At 42.0% G+C, this 21,460-nt stretch overlaps 1 protein-coding gene across 1 annotated transcript in view; it reads right to left on the bottom strand.

The window, feature by feature from the left end:
* KIN (Kin17 DNA and RNA binding protein) overlaps nucleotides 1–21,460 on the bottom strand; it is a 49,696-nt gene that overhangs the window by 1,596 nt on the left and 26,640 nt on the right. Inside the window, exons 2-12 of the mRNA XM_030215954.1 lie at nucleotides 18,194–18,288; nucleotides 16,657–16,700; nucleotides 16,438–16,560; nucleotides 14,790–14,971; nucleotides 14,173–14,221; nucleotides 13,941–13,995; nucleotides 10,637–10,763; nucleotides 6,997–7,047; nucleotides 5,692–5,760; nucleotides 5,332–5,431; nucleotides 4,030–4,130 (exon numbers count right to left, since the gene is read on the bottom strand). Of these exons, the coding sequence (XP_030071814.1) occupies nucleotides 4,030–4,130; nucleotides 5,332–5,431; nucleotides 5,692–5,760; nucleotides 6,997–7,047; nucleotides 10,637–10,763; nucleotides 13,941–13,995; nucleotides 14,173–14,221; nucleotides 14,790–14,971; nucleotides 16,438–16,560; nucleotides 16,657–16,700; nucleotides 18,194–18,288 (996 nt within the window). The remainder of the gene's footprint in view (nucleotides 1–4,029; nucleotides 4,131–5,331; nucleotides 5,432–5,691; nucleotides 5,761–6,996; nucleotides 7,048–10,636; nucleotides 10,764–13,940; nucleotides 13,996–14,172; nucleotides 14,222–14,789; nucleotides 14,972–16,437; nucleotides 16,561–16,656; nucleotides 16,701–18,193; nucleotides 18,289–21,460) is intronic.

Here is a 21,460-nt window from a genome sequence, read left to right as displayed (position 1 = left end):
CTTCTCAAGAGCCAAGCCATAAGCGAGAACCAAGCTGGATCTGACATGAGCACCGGACCTCAAGACAGAAGATCTGTTACCGGTGGAAATCGAAAACGATCTGCCATGAGAAGCCGAATGAGATCTCCATACCACGGCCTGCGTGGCCAACCCAGCGCCATCAAAACAACCTGGCCGGTATGATGCTGAATTCGAAGCAGAATCTGCCTATCAAGGGCTGGGGGGAACACATAAAGCAAGTACACGCTGGGCAAAAGCTGTACCAGCGCGTCGAGTCTTTCCACCTGACCGTCCTTCCGCCAGCAGAAGAAGCAAGGAACCTGAGTGTTGACGGCAGACACCATGAGGTTCATGACCGGGTGGCCCGAACGGTCCACTATCTGAGAGAAGGCCTCTGGAATGAGCTTCCATCCTCCCGGGGTCAACTACGAAAGTCCGCTTGTACATTGTCCACCCCGGTGATGTGAACTGCGGAGACCTACTAGATAAACTTCTGCCCACATGAGGAAAAGACGCTTCCTCTGCTATCGAGCGTCCCTGATGATCGAAGTAGGCAACTGCCAGGATGTTGTCAGACATGACTCGCACCGCCGCTCCGACCAGAAGAGGTTGAAAGGCTAGGAGGGCCACCCGGATCACTCTCAGTTCCAACACATTTATCGACAAACTTGCCTCTAGAGGAGACCACTCCCCTTGAGTCACTCTTCCCAAACAATGTGCCCCCTAGCCGGATAGGCTGGTGTCCATCATCACCACAGTCCACTGTGGGGAATCCTGACTCATGCGTCCTGAGATGACTTGACACCACCAAAGCAGCCTGTCTCTCACCAGGTTCTCCAGGGAGTGCGACTGGGGAGACCAGCGGGATAGAAGATACAGGGAGCCGCTGCTATTGCCAGACCAAAGGGAAGCGCACAAAACCGATAATGCCTCCCCAAAATGGCAAAACAAAGGAAACGCTGATGAGTTGGGCGAATAAGGATTTGAAGGTATGCCTCTGTCAGATCCATAGGACGACAGGAAATCCTCTGGCTGCACCGCTAAAATGACTAAGTGCACGGTTTCCATGCGAAAGGAAAGGAACTGAAAAGCGCAATTTACCCCTTTGAGATTCAGAATAGGTCAGTAGGAATCCTCTTTCTTGGGAACAACAAAATAGATAGAACAACAACAATAATAACTCCGTTTCCTCTCGTGGACTGGAACCACCACCACCACCTTTAAGGCCACTAGCCGACGAAGGGTCTGCCGAACCGCCCTAATTTCAAAGGGGCCATACAAGGAGACACCACAAAAGTGTCTGGCAAAGGGTGGGTGAACCCCAGCACACAGCCATCACGAACCACCTCAGGCACCCACGGATTAATCTGCGTTTACTCCTGATAAGATTCCTGCAGCCTTGCCCCTACGGGAACCAAGGACTGGATCCCCCTGACACCTTCACTGTGCAGGTCTGCTGGAGCCAGCTGCTGAAAGGTCCAGAGTCCCGGCCCTGCTGGCACCCTGCCCCCTTCCCCGAACAGACTGCACTCTCTGAAAGAAACGGCTACACTGAGGACTACCTCCTCTACCCGGCCTACAGCAACGTGCCTTCCTAAACCTAAATTTCCCAGACACACTTCTGCCCACCGGACGAGGCCTATCCTCCAGAAGCAGAGGAATCTGTCTCTCCTAGACTTCTGAACAACTTATCCAGATCCTCACCAAACAATAGGGAGCCTCAGAAGGGAAACTTGCTCAGTTTAGACTTGGATGCTGCATCCACCGACCAGCCCCAGAGTCACAACAATTGCCAGGTCGCTACACCAAGAGCCACTGACAGGGGACGAACACAGAAGATCATACAAGGCATCCAACAAGGAGGAGGCATCCATCTCCAATTTGGCGGCCTCATGATTCACCAAGGACCAATCATCTGACTCTCTGTTCAACGAAAACATGCCCGGGCCACCAAACCCCCGCAAACAGCCGCATGAATAGCCAAGACAGCCACATCGAAACTCTGCTTAAGCAGTGCTTCCAGTCAACGATCCTGGGGGTCCCTAAGGGTGGAGCCACCATCCATGGGCATCATATTCTTCTTGGTGACCGAGACTACTGTTTCCACTGTGTGTGGGGGAGGGGGGGGGACACAAGGACTCCCGATCCTGCTCCAGAATAGGATAAAGGCGAACCATGGACTTCACAACCCGAAAAAGGGCGCTGGGAGAAGCCCACTGCACCTGGATGACATCCCGAATGTCCTGGTGCATGAAGAAAGAGCGGGAGGATCTGCAAATCCCCTTAAGCAAGGGATGCACCATATGAGACTCCTAGAGAGACTCCTCGAACTGCAGCAAGGAAGACACCTGGAAAATCAGTTCCTGCAGCTCCTCCCAATGGAAAATGTGAACAACTGAGATGTCTTCCCCTGGAGGCAGCTCCTCCTCCAAGGAGTCATCCCCCCCTGGCTGATCCTGGTCCCTGAGGTCTTCTCCTCCTCAGATCAGCCAGGTAAAGCCTTCGACCCCTGAGAAGCACAGTCCAGGAGTTCCTCCTCCCCCCCCCATTCTCCATGCTTGCATTTAGAAGGGGGGGGGGAAGGAAGAAGAATCGTCTTGCAGCACAGCTCCTTTCAGTAGAGCAGCCCCAGCCTGCTTCAAACAAAAAACCTTGTACATGGCCAAAACAAAATCCAGGCGAAAATCAATTCCTGAAGCATCTGGTGGTGTCGGGCTGCGCGGCAGAGACCCCGGGCAGAAAAAGCCTCTAAGTGTGGAGGGAGAACAAGGCCAGACGCCGGGGACAAAATGGCAGATGTTCCCATAGGAAACGAAGAAACCACCCAAACAGGCTTCCCCAAGGACAGACCCGCTGAAACCCAGGATACTGGAGTTGGCGCAGTACCTGCCCGGACCCCCACATCCCAACTCAGAGTGCTCCAGAGCTGCGCAGAGGCCACAATGCCCTGCCACATCCAACGGGAACTCTGCAGCTCCCCGGAGAAGTGTCAGAGCAGCATGAAAACAACCACCGAAGGGAAAAAAATAGCAAAAAAATGTCTGCTGCTTTTTGTTTACTGACACTCAGGCCAGAAAGAAGTAGTAAGGCAGATCCCAAAGCACTCTAAACTGCCAGTCTGCCCAAAAACAGAGCCAGACAGCTGACGCTCAAAAGCCAAAGGTACCCACAGCAGGGTCCAAGTGGGGCGAGAGACCCCGGGTTTAACACCCTCAGGGACTGTGAGAGCTCTGTACTCTGAACAGTTGGGTTATTTGGTTTGGAAATTTGGAATAAAATTTGTAAAAATTGGTTATAATGTTTATGCTACTTTTTTTTAATCTTTGTTGAATGGTGTTACTGTTGGTATTGAGTCTTATTTTTTTGTGCTATCGTATAAAGTGACTCAAGGTATAACACCACCAAAGAATGGCTTAAGCAGAGGTGCAAAAATGATTTCCCAGTTCTGGCTGGGATTTCAGATATTCTACTGGGAACATCAGAACAATCAATTTGACCCTTCAGCTGCAAGCTCTGTTCAGACAAAACATACAACCTGCAATTGGAGCTCTTCACGGGAATAAACTTCCTGAGCCCTTACGCCAAGCCCCCTCCCTACCCATCTTCAAATCCTTGCTCAAAGCCCACCTCTTCAATGTTGCTTTTGGCACCTAACCTTTATACCTTTCAGGAAATCTAGACTACCCCAATTTGATTGCCCCTACTTGACTGACTGTACATTTGTCCTTTAGATTGTAAGCTCCTTTGAGCAGGGACTGTCCTTCTATGTTAAATTGTACAGCGCTGCGTAACCCTAGTAGCGCTTTAGAAATGTTAAATAGTAGTAGTAAACCACTGAACACTTACAACTTCCATTGCAGGGAAAACAAACTTTGTGGTGTTTATTTAAGTTCTTAGTGAGCCAAATGAAAGTGCAGCTAAAGGCTTTATATTTCTGTAGGTTCTCTCATTAAGACTCAAAGGAAAATCTACTAAGCAATGGGTGTCTTGAAGAATTCTGGCTTTCAGATTTTAAGCCTATGCACTTACAGAATCGATTGTTATTGTGACAGAAAAAGTCTTCTCATCTACTGAATCCAAGATGGCTTGACTTCCCCTGTGTTCACCGTTTAACATCAGAATTTTCTTCCCTAAAAACAAGAACACAGCTGTAAATAATATTCAGTACAAGATTCCACAAAACTCTTTTCTTCACATACAAAGAGCAGTTCTGCACAGACACCGTGGGGCCTGGGAACCGAGCGGAGCAAAGATACAAAAAAAGTTCATGCCTAGTATAAAAGTCCACCCAAAAAAAATAAAAAAGAGATAATGGATCTGGAGGAATTGGAGAAGGAGATGTTGGATCTGGGAATGGGAGGGAGGGAGATTAGTCCTTTAGGGAAGGGAAAGGGGATGGGATTTGATACATCATCTTTCTGTGGTTACATCAAAGCAGTTTACATATTACTTATTTTGTACCTGGGACAACGCAGAGTTAAGTGACTTGCCCACAGTCACAAGGAGCTGCAGTGGGAAATAAATAAACAAATACCTTTAACTGCGCAATTAATTGTGATTAAAAATTGTAAATCGAAATGCAGCCCTAGATTAGAATTTTAGCCTATACATGTGCCCAAATATATGCAAATATGCCGATGTTCTGCCCAAGCAGTATTCTGCAACAGGGCTATTTTTAGACTGTAAACTGCCATGATGGTCCTCCAGAGGGCGAGGTAGAAAATTTTAAATGAACTTGCCATCTAACCATAGGAGCCGACTCTGTGGGCCTGAGCACCCCCAATTATTGAGAAAATTGGAGGGGTTATTTCCACTGGGCTTAGCACCCTCAATAATTCTGAAAAGTTGGCTCCTATGCATCTAACCTACATAGCACGTAACTGGACGGGGTGGGAATACACATGGACAGGGTTCCCGCTTCTGCGTCTAACTTACAGAATACAGTAAACCACGTGCATTGCTATCACATTTACATGCTGACATACTAGCTCTATGGGTAAATTTAGATTTCTATGTTGCTATTTTTGTAACAGTATTGCCAGATATTTATGATCTGGATTGGCCACTGTTGGAAACAGGATGCTGGGCTTGATGGACCTTTGGTCTTTCCCAGTATGGAAATACTTATGTACTTATGTAACTATTATAATAAACTTTTATAAGTTTTGTACCTGAGGGGGGATATTAAGCCCCCTCAGAAGTTAAAGACAAGTATCAGGTAGGTCTGTGGTATGGCAGTAGGGAGGGAAAATGGGCAGCATGCCAGATCCTTGCATCACACTCCACACCCAGTGAAGGAAGGTTGTTTGGTTTGGCTGCTTTTGAGTTTACCTGGAGCTGGAATGACCGTTTCTAGATGTGTCTGATCCAGTTTCAGTTTGTCTCCATAATCAACAGTCTTTACAACCGCTGTGTACTTATCAATTACTTCCTGACATAGGGAGAAAAAAATTATGTAATATTACGTAAGCAAGAAAGAGACCAAAAACCGGACATGATCTATCAAGCAACTGTGGCCTATTCTGAACCCCAGAGGAAAACCTTGAACAAATCAAACCCAGAGCGTTCATGCATTTAAAAAATAGATACTAATTTGACTTTATATCGGCGATCTCTCTTCCTCCTCAGAATAACCATCGTTAACTTCAACAATGAAAAAAGCGTTTTCTGATCACAGCAAGGCAGTCTGACCTTCACGACAGCTTTCTTTTTATGGTACCGGTCACCAAGCTTTTTTGTCACAATTTTCACCACAATCTCCTGAAACGAAAAGTAAAATAAAGGATAAGCAAACTGCCAGACCTTTGCAGTTCTAATCTGAATGGCTTCTATAAAGTTGCTTTTCCTGCCCTTCCCAGAAATGCCAAGTGCAAACTGCCAGATCTTAACCCACATCACTGGACAGAAAAATCAAAGACTTCCACTTAAAAAAAAAAAAAAAAAAAAGGTGTATTTTATTTGATTTATTCCCTGCCGTGTCATGCTCACGGTGGGTTACAATCAAACATTTAAACAGCAGATATAAATATTACTCTGTATTGTCTAGAGTATATTGTCATATCTTCTCAGACAAGCCACCCTAAACCAATACTACCCTATCTTATTATTTAAATCCAACAAATATTAACAAAATTGCCAAATTTTCAGAAGATGCTAACTGTAGCTAACAATTTACTACAACAAAAAACAAAACAAAATTCCTTTCCAGTTTTTGTGCGTTACTTTAGTGATTAAGCACACCTTTCATTAAGCCATCGTGGGACAAATTAATCTGTTCCTCTAGAGAGCTCAAGACTCATTGGCACCTGTCTCTGTTATATCCTTCTGCAATTTGGCCTGGGTCCATCAAATTCCAGGTGCCAGATTGCCATGGACACTAAAACTTAAACCTTGGTGCTTGGGATTCCATGTCCCTGAAGTAAAAGAAAGAAGCACTCCGTGTGTACTTGCAACTCTCATTGGGTTTATGTTGCACGTGTAGAACCTACCAGTGCAAGTCTGTGTATCGTATGGCTTAAAACCCACTGAAAGCCAGAGCTAAGGGAGTAGATAAATGGCTTCTTTCTTTGATGCTGGCAAAATACAGCAGTGGGAAGGTATGCTAAGCCTGAGGTCTGGCTGCGAGGTGACTTGATTGTCAGAGGTAAGGAGCTGGAATGAGACAGCGTGTGTGGGAGAGACACCAGTGGGGACCTGGATCACAACATTGTGAAGCAGAAAGACAACTACCTCAGATGTGGATATCAGGAGTCACCAATATGCAGCTGACAGCATGGGGGGTGGAGAGAGGCCACTGACGTCTGCTGGTACTGAGTAGTTGTGTGCTAAAGGTCTGATTAAAACTTTCTTTTCCCAAAGAGAGGGAGAATGGGAAAACAGTCTTAATAATTAGGGGAGGCATTATGAAAGAGGCTGGCTTCTAAATCTGAGGAAAATCTATGAAGGCCTAGTCTAAATGATGCCAGGAGATACATGAAAAGAAAAAGTGGTACCTACCGGTTGCAACCAATAATCTGTTCGTGTGTTTTTCTTTTGTTGCTCCTCTTGCTATGAAAATACAATACATAAGAGTTTGACTTTCAGTATAAATGTATTATATTCACAAGAATGGAAATACTGTGCATACATAAAACATAAGATGTGCCACACTGGATCAGATCTAAGGTCCATCGAGCTCAGCATTTTGCTTCCAACAATGACCAATCCAAGGCACTAATACCCAGCAAATCCATTCCAAGTCATTCACTCCCCAGGATAAGCTATGGCTTCCTAATGAACAGGGCTAATAATGGTTTATGAACTTTTCCTCAGAGAACTGGAGTGCTTCAGACCTTAACTTCCCCCTTTCACAAGCCCTGGTGTCTCAACCGCAGCACAGGAGCCAGCTGCATTGCACAAGTGAATTCTCTTGTCCCTCTCCCACTGCAACATCTCCAAAGATCAGCCAGTCTACTTTGTGCTGCTCTCAACCTTGCTCCCCTTCTCTGTCAGACTCCCATTGTGGAGTTGTTTGCTTAAAAATTTTGTTTGTTTTCTTTCAACTTTATTGCTTCATGATTGTGAAAGCCCCTAAGGTTTCCCTCGCTAAAAGAAAGACAATAGACAGTGGTGAGAGGTTGGAGACCGAGTGGAAAGGCAGGAAAGGCAAGGGCTGATGCCGTCTCCAACACAGGGCTGTTGCCCAGGGGTGGGAGTTGGTTCAATCTCTATTGGTCCTCAATCCTCCTCCACCTGCACTTGACCGGTGTAATATAGCCTTAAATCCTGTTGCTCTAGAGGAATATTTTAATATTCTAGTATATCACATCAACACATGTTCACCAACTGCAGGAGCCAGGAAACACTGGAAATGGTTCAGCTTCTTCACCCCTCATACAACGAAGGAATTGGAAAGTTATGGATCTCTGTCTCCATCTGTTGGTAGGGTGACAAACCCACACATCTAGACTGGTCTGGCACGATGATAAAGAAACCCATTTAAAACCTTGACCACATCTTCTGGCAACAAATTCCACAGCTTAACCATGCAGAGTAAAAAGAAAGATTAGTAGCAGTTTTGAAAAATTTATACCTAATATTTTTATGGCATGTCCCCTCATCTTAGTACTATTCTTTACTTACCCAAGCACATCCCTTCTCCAAGCTGAAGAGCCCAAACTGTTTAACTTTTCTTTATAGGAGGGGGGGGGGGGGGGGGGCTGATCAAAACTATACACGATATTAAAGGAGTGGTCACACCACAGATAGAGGTGTGATATTCCCTGCTGTTCTCCATTCCTTTCCAGTAAATATTAACAGCTGTTCTATAAACTCTCAGTTAGGCTAACTTTCAGATTCTTTTCAGAATTTAACTTAATTCAGGAAAACAATCCACAATTTAGCAGCTTTTTGGGTACTGTAAATGTGTGACTGAGGCTAACCCACCCTGTAATTAGACAAAGTACTGAAATAGATATAACTGTATATTTTTGTTTTGTATACTGACACACAACATACGATTAAGCTATGCTGCGGCTGAATTGTTGGGCAAACCGAATGGAACATGATTTACTATTCTACCCCTGGTGCACTTCACTTCTCTGCTACCCCACATTTCAACATAGGTGCCCCGTTATGAAACTCTCCTCCACCTGTCTAAGATTTGCACAACCTCTGTGCAAAGAAGGAAAAATTAGTTCTTACCTGCTAATTTTCTTTCCATTAGTCCCAACAGATCAATCCAGAGACTTGTGGGTTATGTCCCTCTACCAGCAGATGGAGACAGAGAGAACTTCAGAGGTTTGCTAAATGTGGTCATGTGCAGCTAGCTTCTTCTCAGTATGGTCAATACCAAAGCAGTGGAAAAATCAGAAATTCAAACAAGCCAAATACTCTCCTGTAGTCTTTTAAGGGCGATGGTAAGATGACCTGTATTGCCATGTGAGCAATCTGGGTCTGGCTCAAGGGCAGACAGCTGTAGTTAATGCCTAACCTAATATGAGGGTAGGCTACAGTGGAGGAGTGGCCTAGTGGTTACAGTGGTGGACTTTGGTCCTGGGGAACTGGGTTTGATTCCCACTGCAGCTCCTTGTGACTCTGGGCAAGTCACTTAACCCTTCATTGCCCCAGGTACAAATAAGTACCTAAGCCGCATTGAGCCTGCCATGAGTGGGAAAGCGCGGGGTACAAATGCAAAAAAAAAAAAAAATACAGAACTGATTTATTTTACAAATTTATATCTCACATTATCTAAAAAGTCTAAAGGAGTAACAAGGCAGAGAGCACTATACGAGGGCCCTGTGAAGTATCCCTTTCCTCTGTTAACATATCCACAGTGAATATGAAATAGATTTGCCTACCAAGAAGACTCTGTATACAAAACAATCTCATGCATATACATTGTGGATATCTTGAAAACCAGACGTGGCTGAAGCTTCCCCAGGAGAGGTTTGGGAATCACTGACATGCTGGCTGGTCCCTTCAAGTTTTAACATGTGCTTCTTTTTTAAGGTTCCTATCACCAGGAAATTGCTGCTAAGCAGCAATTCTGAAGCCTACCTCTGCTGGTCAAGGTAACCCCACTATGGGAAAAGTCTACCCTTAGTCTACCGGGCAAGTCTATAGCCTTCAATACAGTACACAAAGATTTCTTTCCATCTTACAACCTGGTTACAACCTTGGGTTCTAGTCCTGATGTACTCTAGACACACATTGGTAAAAAGAAATATTAATCTTAACTACACTGCTGGTTACATTTGCTTTACAACTGGATCGGGACAATATATTTAAACTTTATTTCAGACACATGAACTCTCCTTTTCTTGGATCAAAAATACAGATATTTCCGGATTTTTGTAGAGAGACTCAAAGAAGAAGAAAGCAGTTTTTGACGTTAAAAGAGAGGGTTCTCCGATTAGGAGGATCCTTTATATTAAAGTTTCCTTGCAAATGTTATATTTCTTTGAATGCTGTTAATTACATTTTTTTTGACCCAGGGAAGTTAATTGAGTTTATTTCAACTAAAGAATAACTGCTGTGAATTCCTTGATTGCTAGCGCTTATCCTGGCTGTGATACTGAGGGTTCTATCTACTCTATATATTTCTTTTTCCTTTACCTTTTTGTAATTTCCTAGATCTTGGGTCAATATTTGTGGACTAAATAAGAGGATGTTTTTGCCTTTTTGAGATATCTAGTTAATACTTTAATGTGTGAAGTGTGTATCTATGTATTATTGCATAAATGCAAATTTAATAACTCATAAATAAAAAATTTAAAAAAAAGAAATATTAATCTTCTGTATCTGACAAAATCGAAAGACGATACCACAGAAACTCTTCTGCAGCATAATAATGCTCTATAAAAGAACGCAAACTGAGTGTTGAGAAGGCCACATTGTCTACATTTCTTGACTTCTGGACACTCATCTCACTCCCATAAAATGCTATTAGAACTTTTAATGACCTTCCTCATTATGTTTGTTTGAATTTCTATGCTTCATCATTATCATGTAACCCAAAACCCTCTGTAATACCAAATGTCTACCCTCTTCTTGTATCCACTACTCATGATGTATTGTAAGCCACATTGAGCCTGCAAAGAGGTGGGATAATGTGGGATACAAATGCAACAAATAAAATGTATTTTTAACCCACTACCTCCATGATCTCATCAAGGGCACATTTCTTCTTTTTCTCTTTGGCTTGTGTGGTACCGTGAGATGATTCCTTTCGTTTTCCTGATGCTGAAGAAACTGCAGCCTTCAGTGCATTGTTCCCAAGGGCACTACAAGAAGGCAATTCATTAAAAAATAAAAAAAAGACATTGTAAAAGGTGTCAACTTGAATTGGTCTCTTATGTGTGTCCTTATCGCCACTGGAATGTATCAACGTTTGATCTTATTGTGGTTTGCACTGACAATAAAATATATATGGAAACCTTCAAAAAAATTTTTAACAAAAATTATTTCTCTCATTACTCATATTATGTATATAATTACTTTTTGTGCAGAATCCAGTAAAATATATAGATATTTATTTGTTGTGCTCAGTTTTTTTGGTGTATTGCTATGGACTGAAAATCCAAGCTTAGCAGGGACACCACCCTTACATCATAGCACATCCTACCTCCATCCTAATAATGCTGTTCAATAGATGGGCAAAGTCCAAGAAAAATATTAAGAATTGATGTTCAAAAAAATGAATAACAGCTACTTAGCTTAAGTAGAGATGTACAGAATCAAAGATCTTCTTCCTGCCAAGTTCTTGTCCACTGCAATACTTTTTTTCAAAGAATCCTTCCGTGCAAAGTTTAAGAACAAAGAGATCACTAGAATTGCTGAACTGTGATCTCTTTGTTCTTAAACTTTGCACGGAAGGATTCTTTGAAAAAAAGTATTGCAGTGGACAAGAACTTGGCAGGAAGAAGATCTTTGACTCTGTACATCTCTACTTAAGCTAAGTAGCTGTTATTCATTATTTTGAACATCAATTCTTAATATTTTTCTTGGACTTTGCCCATCTATTGAACAGCATTATTAGGATGGAGGTAGGATGTGCTATGATGTAAGGGTGGTGTCCCTGCTAAGCTTGGATTTTCAGTCCATAGCAATACACCAACAAAACTGAGCACAACAAATAAATATCTATATATTTTACTGGATTCTGCACAAAAAGTAATTATATACATAATATGAGTAATGAGAGAAATAATTTTTGTTAAAAATTTTTTTGAAGGTTTCTGTTATATTTACCAATTTTGTAATTTGAAACCGTTTCTTATAGAATACCCAGAATTACGTTTGGTAATAAAATATATATGTCATAAAAACAAACCACTGTATAATGCCGCTTATAAGCACATCGTTACAATCCCCAAGACAAATCAAACAAACCATTGTGCACAAATAACATCCATAAAGGTGTATTTTTGAAGCTTGGTGAGTTCATCCAGTACCCAAACTGACCAGGACAGCCTGGAGAAGAAAGATGGTCTCAAGGCAGAAAGAAATGATGAAAGTCAAACATGAAAGATGGATATATGACAGGGGGTGAAGAAGAAAGGAGGAGAAAAAAAAGAAATAGTGAATGGACAGGAGGCCCTGAAAATAATGCTCAGAGAACAGAGAGAGAGAGAGAAGCAGAACAGGGGATTGAGAACAAAATGATTAGAAAAATAAAATCACAAGACAACAAAAGGTAAGAAAAATGATTTTATATTTCAAGTACCACACTGAAAATATGCCAGTTTTGAGAATTTACATCTGCTGTCTATATTTTGCACTGCAGTAAAAGGAGCAGATCTAAAGAAAATCATATTTAAAAGGATTTTATTCACTACAATAGATAGAAGAGCCAGATGCCTGACACAGGAAGTGTTTCGCCCTTTGCAGGGCTACAACAGGGGCAATAAAGGTTTTCTTCAGATCTGCTCCTTTGCTTTTACCACATTGGATCTTGCAGATCATCTGCACTACTGTTTTTTTTTGAGCTGGAGGAAATGTGAGAGGGACACTTTATGTGATTAAAATGTTTAATTGCATGATTAATCACAATTAATTCAGCAATTAAATTTTTTAATTGATGTGCACCCCTGCTTTAAAGCATCAGCCATCATTGACTCTTACTGGATGACTGCCACAACAGCACACATTCTGATTTCTTTGGGAAAGAACTGAAATATATCAAGGGCACACTGCTGCCTGAAAACACTTCTCAATTTACATGGGGTGATTCCATTCAATGTTTCCACCAGAACCCATGGAAACTTCCTATGAAATACATGAGGCTTTACTCGAAAATGGTCAGACCACATCAGTGACAAAGAGCACAATGGGTAGCAAACCAAGGTACCCCTCCCCCACACAGGACAAGGCAATGAAATCAAGCCAAATGCTCCTTGGCCACCAAGTCTGACCCCAAATTAGCTGAATTACAGGCATCCTCCAGATACAAATGCAAATCCCCACAAATCAATACATTTTTTAAATTCCAAACACATTGGGACATAGGGAACTGGGACTTGATATACCGCCTTTCTGTGGTATTTTGCAACTACATTCAAAGTGGTTTACATAGTATATACAGGTACTTATTTTGTACCTGGGGCAATGGAGGGTTAAGTGACTTGCCCACAGTCACAAGGAGCTGCAGTGGAAATTGAACCCAATTCCCCAGGATCAAAGTCCGCTGCACTAACCACTAGGCTACTCCTCCACTCCCAGGATGTCAACAAATCATTCTACACCAATTACCATGACCTTAGAGTCCTATAAAGCAACAGGATACCCAACTCTGCAGACTCAGGCCCAGAACTTAAATCTCAGAACCATAAATTTCCAAATCAGGAAGTTAATACATTGCTACATAGATTTTCATCACACTCCACAGACATGGGAGAGAGAGCTGGAGTAGACTAATGATCAGACCAGTAGGCTGAGAACTAGGGAAGCCCAGCTCAGATCCTACTGCAGCTCCTACTGCAGCTCTTGGGCAAGTCAATTAACCCTCCATTGCCTCAAATACAAATTTAGGGCCCTGTTTACTAATGTGCACTAATGTATTTAGCGTGCCCTAAATGCTAGAAACACCCATATATTCCTACGGGTATCTCTAGTGTTAGCGTGTGCTAAAATTGCTAGTGTGCCTATAGCGTGGCTTAGTAAATAGGGTCCTTAGACTGTAAGTCCTCCAGGAACAGGAAAATACTTACTGTACCTGAACGTAACTCATCCTGCAGCTACTACTGAAAAAGGCATGAGCATAGGACAGAACACGGAAATGAAACTCATAATCAGAACCCCAGGTGGGCATCATAATGACACATTTGAAGTAAGGACACAACACGAAGAATGACTCCAGAAAGGAGATCTTCAATAGCACAGAATGTTTCCATAACAAAAAAGAAAAAGGTTTCTTACTATCACTCACACATGTAACAGACACCGTTGTGAAATAACCTCACCTTGGTTTGGAAGCTCCTGCTGAAGTACTGGCACCTTTGCTCAGATTAAAGACAACTGGGCAAAACAAAACCAACAAAATAATATTAAAGTTATGCATTTAAGTTATCCATTTACAGAGAGGAAACATACGGATCAATAAGAAGGTCTCTGAAGCTGGGTTTAAACCAAACAGCCATCATAGTACAATTTAACAATATTTCTAGGAATTTCAGATATTAAAAGTCTAATTACCTTTCTCTTCCTCGCTTTCCCTAGTTAACTCTGTATAAACTGGAGCGTCCTGCAAAACAAAATCCCACAAAACCCAGTTCACACTTCTATTTCCAGAAAAGCGAACACTTAGCTTTAATAAAAATAGTTGGGAGTTGTTCCAAGAATGGACCACTTTGATACTGAATGACTGTTTGAAAGACATGTCTCAGATTTTAAAAAGCAGTTTTCAAGGAGTCTCTTATCAGCTTGACCAAAAGGGAGAAGTGTCTACTGCCAACCCCCACTGTTCAGCAGCTGGAGCAGGGACCACCATGTTTAGAACAGTTACAGTGCGTAGGAAAAAATCAAAATCAAATTGACAGAAGACAGATTTACAAAAAACCAGCGTCCCACATTATGCACTCCAAATACTTGATTTTGCTTTTGTTTTTTTTAACTTACAAAAGCATAATAAGCAAAATCGTTTGAATTGGGAGCTATTAAGCAAACAAAAAGATAACTAGGATAAAAACTTGAGACAGCTGAAGTCACATGAAGTCACCTGAATAGATACTATCTCAGTTCCGATGTTCCAAAATTACAAATGGAATAAAAATGTTTGCCGGCAAAGAATTATGTGTGCTTTAGTTGCTCACCTGTTCTGCCGCTTCCATGCCCCTTTTAACTTGTTCCTCAATAAATTTGGCTGTTCTTTCTTCGTCATCCAGATCCTGCTTCTTCTTCTTCTCTAGCTCCTGCTGTCTGCGGATGGTCTCTGGATCCCTGTCAATGTATTGTATGTACCAGCCCTTTGGCGTCTCATCCACCTTGCACAAGCCTGTGGAAATAACACCAGTCTCATCACCTAGGGTCCAGGCAAAGCCCTAACAAGAGCTGGAAAAGCAACATTAGACCTTATGGTTGTTTCTAGCTACAGATATATTTAGTGCAACCTCAGAAAGTAAAGGCAAAGTATTTTGAGAACATTCATGAAATGTGTGAGAAAAAACAGGTATCACTAAACAGACCTGCTGTGTGAGGCACATAAGATTCATATACGACCATGACATACCATACATTCTCCCTTACCAGGAGTGTGCCAGTAACTGATTGAGCTAATTTGTTGGCTCAGGAGGAAATGAGTGTAAACGTAATTCTGCCACAATCATTTCCTCTTTTATATATAGTAACAGCACTCCACTTCCAAGAATCGGTGCATGGCTATTAGAGAAAGTTCATCCCCTTGGGTTCTGTCTCCATCCCCACCCCATCCCCACAGGTTCTGTCTCCATCCCCACCCCGTCCCCGCAGGTTCTGTCTCCGTCCCCACCCATCCCTGCAGATTCTGTCCCCATCCCCATGGGCTCTGTCCTCATCTGCAGAAGCCTTGAACAATTATGATTTTATATTTAAATCTTTTTATTAAAGTATAAAACAGAACAATATGCTGTGCAACTATTGTGTATAAATTACAAATAGAAACAATAATAACAGTGAGCAGCTATAATAACCCTCCTCACCACCACCCTCTACCCTTCCAACTCCAACTGATTTCTACTACCCCAAAGAATCCTAATCCACCCTGTTAAAATGTCCAAGGTTACAAAATACAACCCGTTCAGTTTGCCCTAGTGGGGAGAAATATGTCTAGCTCTCCTGTCTTCCACAATCCTTCCTGCAATAGAATATATCTTCTTAGAAGATGTGCTGGTAGCTGGATGTGCAGGATCCCCCATGCAAATTTTGCTACTTGAGGCCAACATGTTTGCTTGTTTTTCCAAAAAATCAAAATATTGTCGCCTGCATCACTCTAACATAAATAACACTCCAGTTCATTAACAGGCTTCAAAGTAGAAAACGACACAAGGACAAAGTTTGTCCCCATCCCCGCTCTGTCCCCGTGTCATTCTCTAATGGCTATGCAAGGCAGTGAACTCTTACTTGTAAAATGGTGCATCTGTAGTACAGAATATTTGAATCTGGATTTTAGGATTCAGTCATCTTTCCAAGCTCTGTTCAGGATGAGTTACAATCCAGGTAGGCTCCTTCTCCAGAGGGATTACAATCATAGTTGGTCCCTGGAGCCATAAAGGGTTAAGTGATTTGCCCAAGATCACAAGAATTATCAGTGGGAGAGGGAGATTTGAATCCTCATTTCCCTGCTCTAACTACTAGTCTACTCTGGAAAGTAAAGCCTCATCTCCACAACCCCCCCCCCCCCAAGATTTCTGAGGGTCAGAGGAGATGGCTGAGTGCTGAAAATGAAAGAGACTACAACCACAAACAGCAGTTCTCGCTTCTTACCTTCTCTGCCCAACCACTTGGTGAAATCTGTCAGCGTCTCCCATTGGGTAGCATTCATATGAATGTGCTCTCGATGGCTGATGTATTCATTGTACACGATATTATTGTGCACTCTCTTCGTTCCTAGCGCAAAATCAAAGACTGAATCTTTAACGTATCACTTTTCAGAAGCTAAGACTATTTATGAGCTGGGCACTGTCAATGAAAGAATCTGCTCACCGAATCGCCTGCGGAGCAACTCCAAAAACTCAGCCTGGAACTCCCTGAAGGAAGAGGAACAAAAATAATTGTGAAGCTCAAGGATCTCTCAAAATCTGTCTCAAATGTATGTAAATATCGCCCTATTGCTAACGTCCCGTTCCTTAATAAGGCTGCAGAAACTATTATTCATTCTCAGATTCAGGATTTTCTTAACAAAAACAAACGCACTCCACCCCAACCAAACTGGATTTAGACTACATCACAGCATGGAAACTGCCATGCTAGGTATTACTACATAAATACATTGTGCCCTAGACCAAAACAGTTCAGTTATATTAGTATCGCTAGATCTTTCATCTGCTTTCGACCTGGTCAATCCTGCTTTACTTTTGGATAGACTTCACCAAATAGGTATTTCAAGACTCAGCGTTTTCTTGGTTCCGTTCATATCTCTCTGATTGTTCTTATAAAGTCCAGTTTCAAAACATATCTGCACAATTCTCCTCTACCTCTGGAGTTACACAAGGATCAATCTTATCGCCTACACTGCTTAACATTTTTCTAGCCCCGCTTCTTACAGTCTCTCGGTCTTTAGGATTTACTGCCTATGTCTATGCAGATGGTATTCAGCTTTTACACATCATAGACCATACCAATATCTCTATGATTCAGCACATTAATCTTATGTTCTTGTATGTTGACGGGGGAATGATTCAATGGAAGGAGATTTGTAAGATAAAGTATTGAAGACACAGAATTTGCTTAGTGGAGTTTTTTTTCAGCCTGGTGTTTTTTTCCTCCACTACAATATTTTGCTAATTTGTGGAAGCTTGGGTACCGATGATTATTTTGCTGTAGCACTATTTTGCTGTAGCCCCTCCCTGCCCATCTTCAAATCCTTGCTCAAAGCCCACCTCTTCAATGTCGCTTTCGGCACCTAGAAATGAAATAAAAGTGGGAGGACGACCAAGGATTCCAAAGACTGAAAGGATATATAATAATAATAAAGATGTTTATTGAGGTATAAAGACTCGACACAATGTCGTGTTTCGGCCGTTAGGCCTGCATCAGGAGTCTTAATGCCGAATGCTTTTGAGAACTATTTGATGAAGGCAAATCCTCAACAAAGGGAGGTCTTTAGAAAGACCGTTGTGAAGGTGAGCGTGCTTCGTTGTCTCCTCTGACACAACGCTTGTACCTCTATCCAGGAAATCTAGACTGCCCCCAATTTGATTGACTGCACTTTTTTGTCCTTTAGATTGTAAGCTCCTTTGAGCAGGGACTGTCCTCTGTGTTAAATTGTACAGCGCTGCGTAACCCTGGTAGCGCATTATAAATGTTAAGTAGTAGTGTTTCCGGTGAGGAGTGCTTAGCACTGAGGTTCCACTTCCATGTGCGATTCCTCAAAATTTTTAATAAAAGTTCTTTTAATTCCAGATCTCCCCCATTGATTCTTTGGTTTGCTTTGATTGATTATTCCATCCTGCTGCCTCAAGTGCATTTTGTTAGTGTCCTCCCCGTCATACTTTTGCTGAATTTTATACAAAATACTCACTCTGAAAAATAATCCATGAACTGCTGAGGATTTTCAGATGCAAGCAATAGCTGTCTCTGATGGGACTCCGACATGCAGTGGCATTTGAAGCCATTCTTTAACAACAACAAAAAAAATGTTTATATTATAGTATTTACTGTAATCTTAAAAAAAAAAAAAATTTCTGATACTTTACAAATAATCAAAATTGCTCCTATTTCTGTTATTAAACAGTGAAACTTAAAAAGGAAATAATAACTGATAATAATACTGTTTCCCTCCCATCAACACTATCATCTTAATTTAGAGATGCACAGAATATCCAGCCCCCTAGAGCCCAGAATGCATTATTCGTTATTCGGCTGAATACGAATAATGCATTTGGGGCACTAGGGGGGGCCAAATATTTAGTACAGTCCTAATCTTAATAATAATAATCCAATAAACACAGATACCTGGGGTTTTTTTTCTTTCCAACTCAACAAAATTTGGAAAGAAATCACACAAAAGGGATTGAGAATGTCTGTCTGGGGGCAAAGTAACTCTCAAAAAATTTACCGAATGGGATGAAACTTGGCATGTGGCAAAAATCAGTAAAAGGACACATCAAGTTCAAAAATGGGCCAAATTGGACTAGAGATTTCACAGAAATAGCCCTCCTCCCCCCCCCCAAAAAAAAAAGTTCCGATGCATTTCTATGGGAGAAGGAGTTCCAGCTTCTGCAGCATAGGAACTTTCACTGTGTACATAACATAGTGAAGTGTAGGGAGAAGGGGATTTCTCTTTCCCAACTAACACCCCTCCCCCCAAAAAACAAAACTGTGCTCACACACAAAAACTAATCCCCCCCCCCAACTGCTCCACCACTAGACAAGCTGCTCCTCAACCCAGTCATCAGGACATCCTAACCAGTCAGGCTTCAAGGATACCCATAATAAATATGTATGACAAATTTGGATTTACCGCATGCAAATCTCTCATAAATATTCATTGTGGATATCCTGAAATCCTAAGTGACTAGGGGGCTCATTTTCAAAGCACTTAGACAAAGTACCATAGATTACTATGGTGCCCTGTATGTCTAAGTACTTTGAAAATACGCCTTTAGGTGTGTTCCAAGGACTGGGATAAGAATCCCTAGCCTACTCCCAAAAAGAACACCCCCATCCCAACTTCACTACCTGTCCACACATTGCTCTCTTCAGACACACACATGCATTTATGCCTACACACACAAATATGCCCAAAATTATTCCCAGCATCACACACAACTCACATATCTTCAACTACTTTGCAAAGTATATCATTTTGATAATATGGATGTTGAGATACAACAACACAGGTCTGCAGAATCAACTTATCTTAAGCAGCAGAGTATGAAATGTCATTGATCCAAAATAATTTTTCCAAGAATTTTTTTGTTTGAATAACATTGCAGGAAAAAAATAAAGGGATCCTTTTACTAAGCCGAGGTAAAAAGTGGCTTGCGGTAGTGTAGACGCGGGTTATGGGCGTGTGCTGAAATATTTTTCAGCGCATGTACCAAAAATGCCTTTTTACATTTTTTTCCCGAAAATGGACGTGCGGCAAAATCAAAATTGCTGCACGTCCATTTTGGGTGTCTGACCTTCCCACCAGCCATAGACCTAGCGGTAAAGAATCTGCACAGTAATGACCTACACACATCAGATGCCACTTGGCGTGTGTCCAAAAATAAAAAATATTTTGTGGATGCGCACCAAAAATAAAATTACTGCAAGAGGCACGCGGTAGTTGGCCAGTAAGTTCATTTTGGCGCACATAGACGCTTACTCGGCTTAGTAAAAGGGGCCCAAAGCTACTTCGCATCAAATCTGAAAAACAATCAGAACCTCTGCCAACATGGTCAAGTTTCATTTTTCTTCTTCAGGGAAGTGGTTCAATTCAATTCTTCTCACTCCATACTATTTTAGGATTTTTTGCTCATACCTTTTTCAGTAGTAGCTCAAGGTGAGTTACATTCAGGTACACTGGATATTTCTCTGTCCCAGGAGCTCACAATCTAAGTTTGTACCTGAGGCAATGGAGAGTTAAGTGACTTGCCCAGGATCACAAGGAGCAGTGGTGGGATTTGAACTGGCCACCTTTGCAAGACCTGTGCTCTAACCACTAGGCCACTCCTCCACCCCAAAGAATTTTGTTACTCTTTGAGGTTCTACATGGAATGTTGCTACATTTTGAAATTCTGCATGGAATCTTGTTATTCTTTAGAATTCTAGAATCTTTATTTAGTTAGATTTTGCTCACACCTTTTTCAGTAGCAGCTCAAGGTGAGTGAGTTACATTCAGGTACTCTGGATATTTCTCTGTCCCAGGAGGGCTCACCTGAGGCAATGGAGGGTTAAGTGACTTGCCCAAGATCACAAGGAGCAGCAGTGGGATTTGAACCGGCCACCTCTGGATTGCAAGACCGGTCTCTAACCACTAGGCCACTCCTCCGCTCTAAGCATCAGGTACTGCCTTACACACACTGGATTTTAACTTACTACTACTACTACTTATCATTTCTATAGCGTTACAAGGCATATGCAGCGCTGTACACCATACAAAAAGTCAGTCCCTGCTCAAAGAGCTTACAATCCGGGAAATTTTAGACCAGTGAGTCTGACGTTAGTACCGGGGAAAATGGTAGAGGCTATTATTAAAAACAAAATTACAGAGCACATCCGAGGACATGGATTACTGAGACCAAGTCAGCATGGCTTTTGTGTGGGGAAATCTTGCCTGACCAATTTACTTCAATTCTTTGAAGGAGTAAACAAACATGTGGACAAAGGGGAACCGGTTGATATTGTGTATCTGGATTTTCAAAAGGCATCTGACAAGGTACCTCATGAAAGGCTACAGAGGAAATTGGAGGGCCATGGGATAGGAGGAAATGTCCTACTATGGATTAAAAATTGGTTGAAGGATAGGAAACAGAGAGTGGGGTTAAATGGGCAGTATTCACAATGGAGAAGGGTAGTGTTAATATATGGCCTGGTCTTAGATCTACCACTGGAATAGTGATGGACAGGGCCACAGGGCCTAAAACATCTGAAAAAGAACTGACTAGGCCAAATAACTAACGAAGGAAATAATATTAGATAATCTGCAGAAAGCAGGTCTGAACAATGAGTCTTGACACAAACAGGTACAGGTACAATATTCAAATAATATATAGCACCTGAAATGAAAGAATGATGGATAAAATGAATAAAATATGGTTCTCAAAATGGGGCCTATTTTAAGTATATTTTTGTATAAAAT

Source organism: Microcaecilia unicolor, chromosome 10 (assembly GCF_901765095.1).
Source record: "Microcaecilia unicolor chromosome 10, aMicUni1.1, whole genome shotgun sequence".
NCBI classification, from domain to species: Eukaryota; Metazoa; Chordata; class Amphibia; order Gymnophiona; family Siphonopidae; genus Microcaecilia; species Microcaecilia unicolor.
This window is presented reverse-complemented; position numbering and strand designations above follow the sequence as displayed.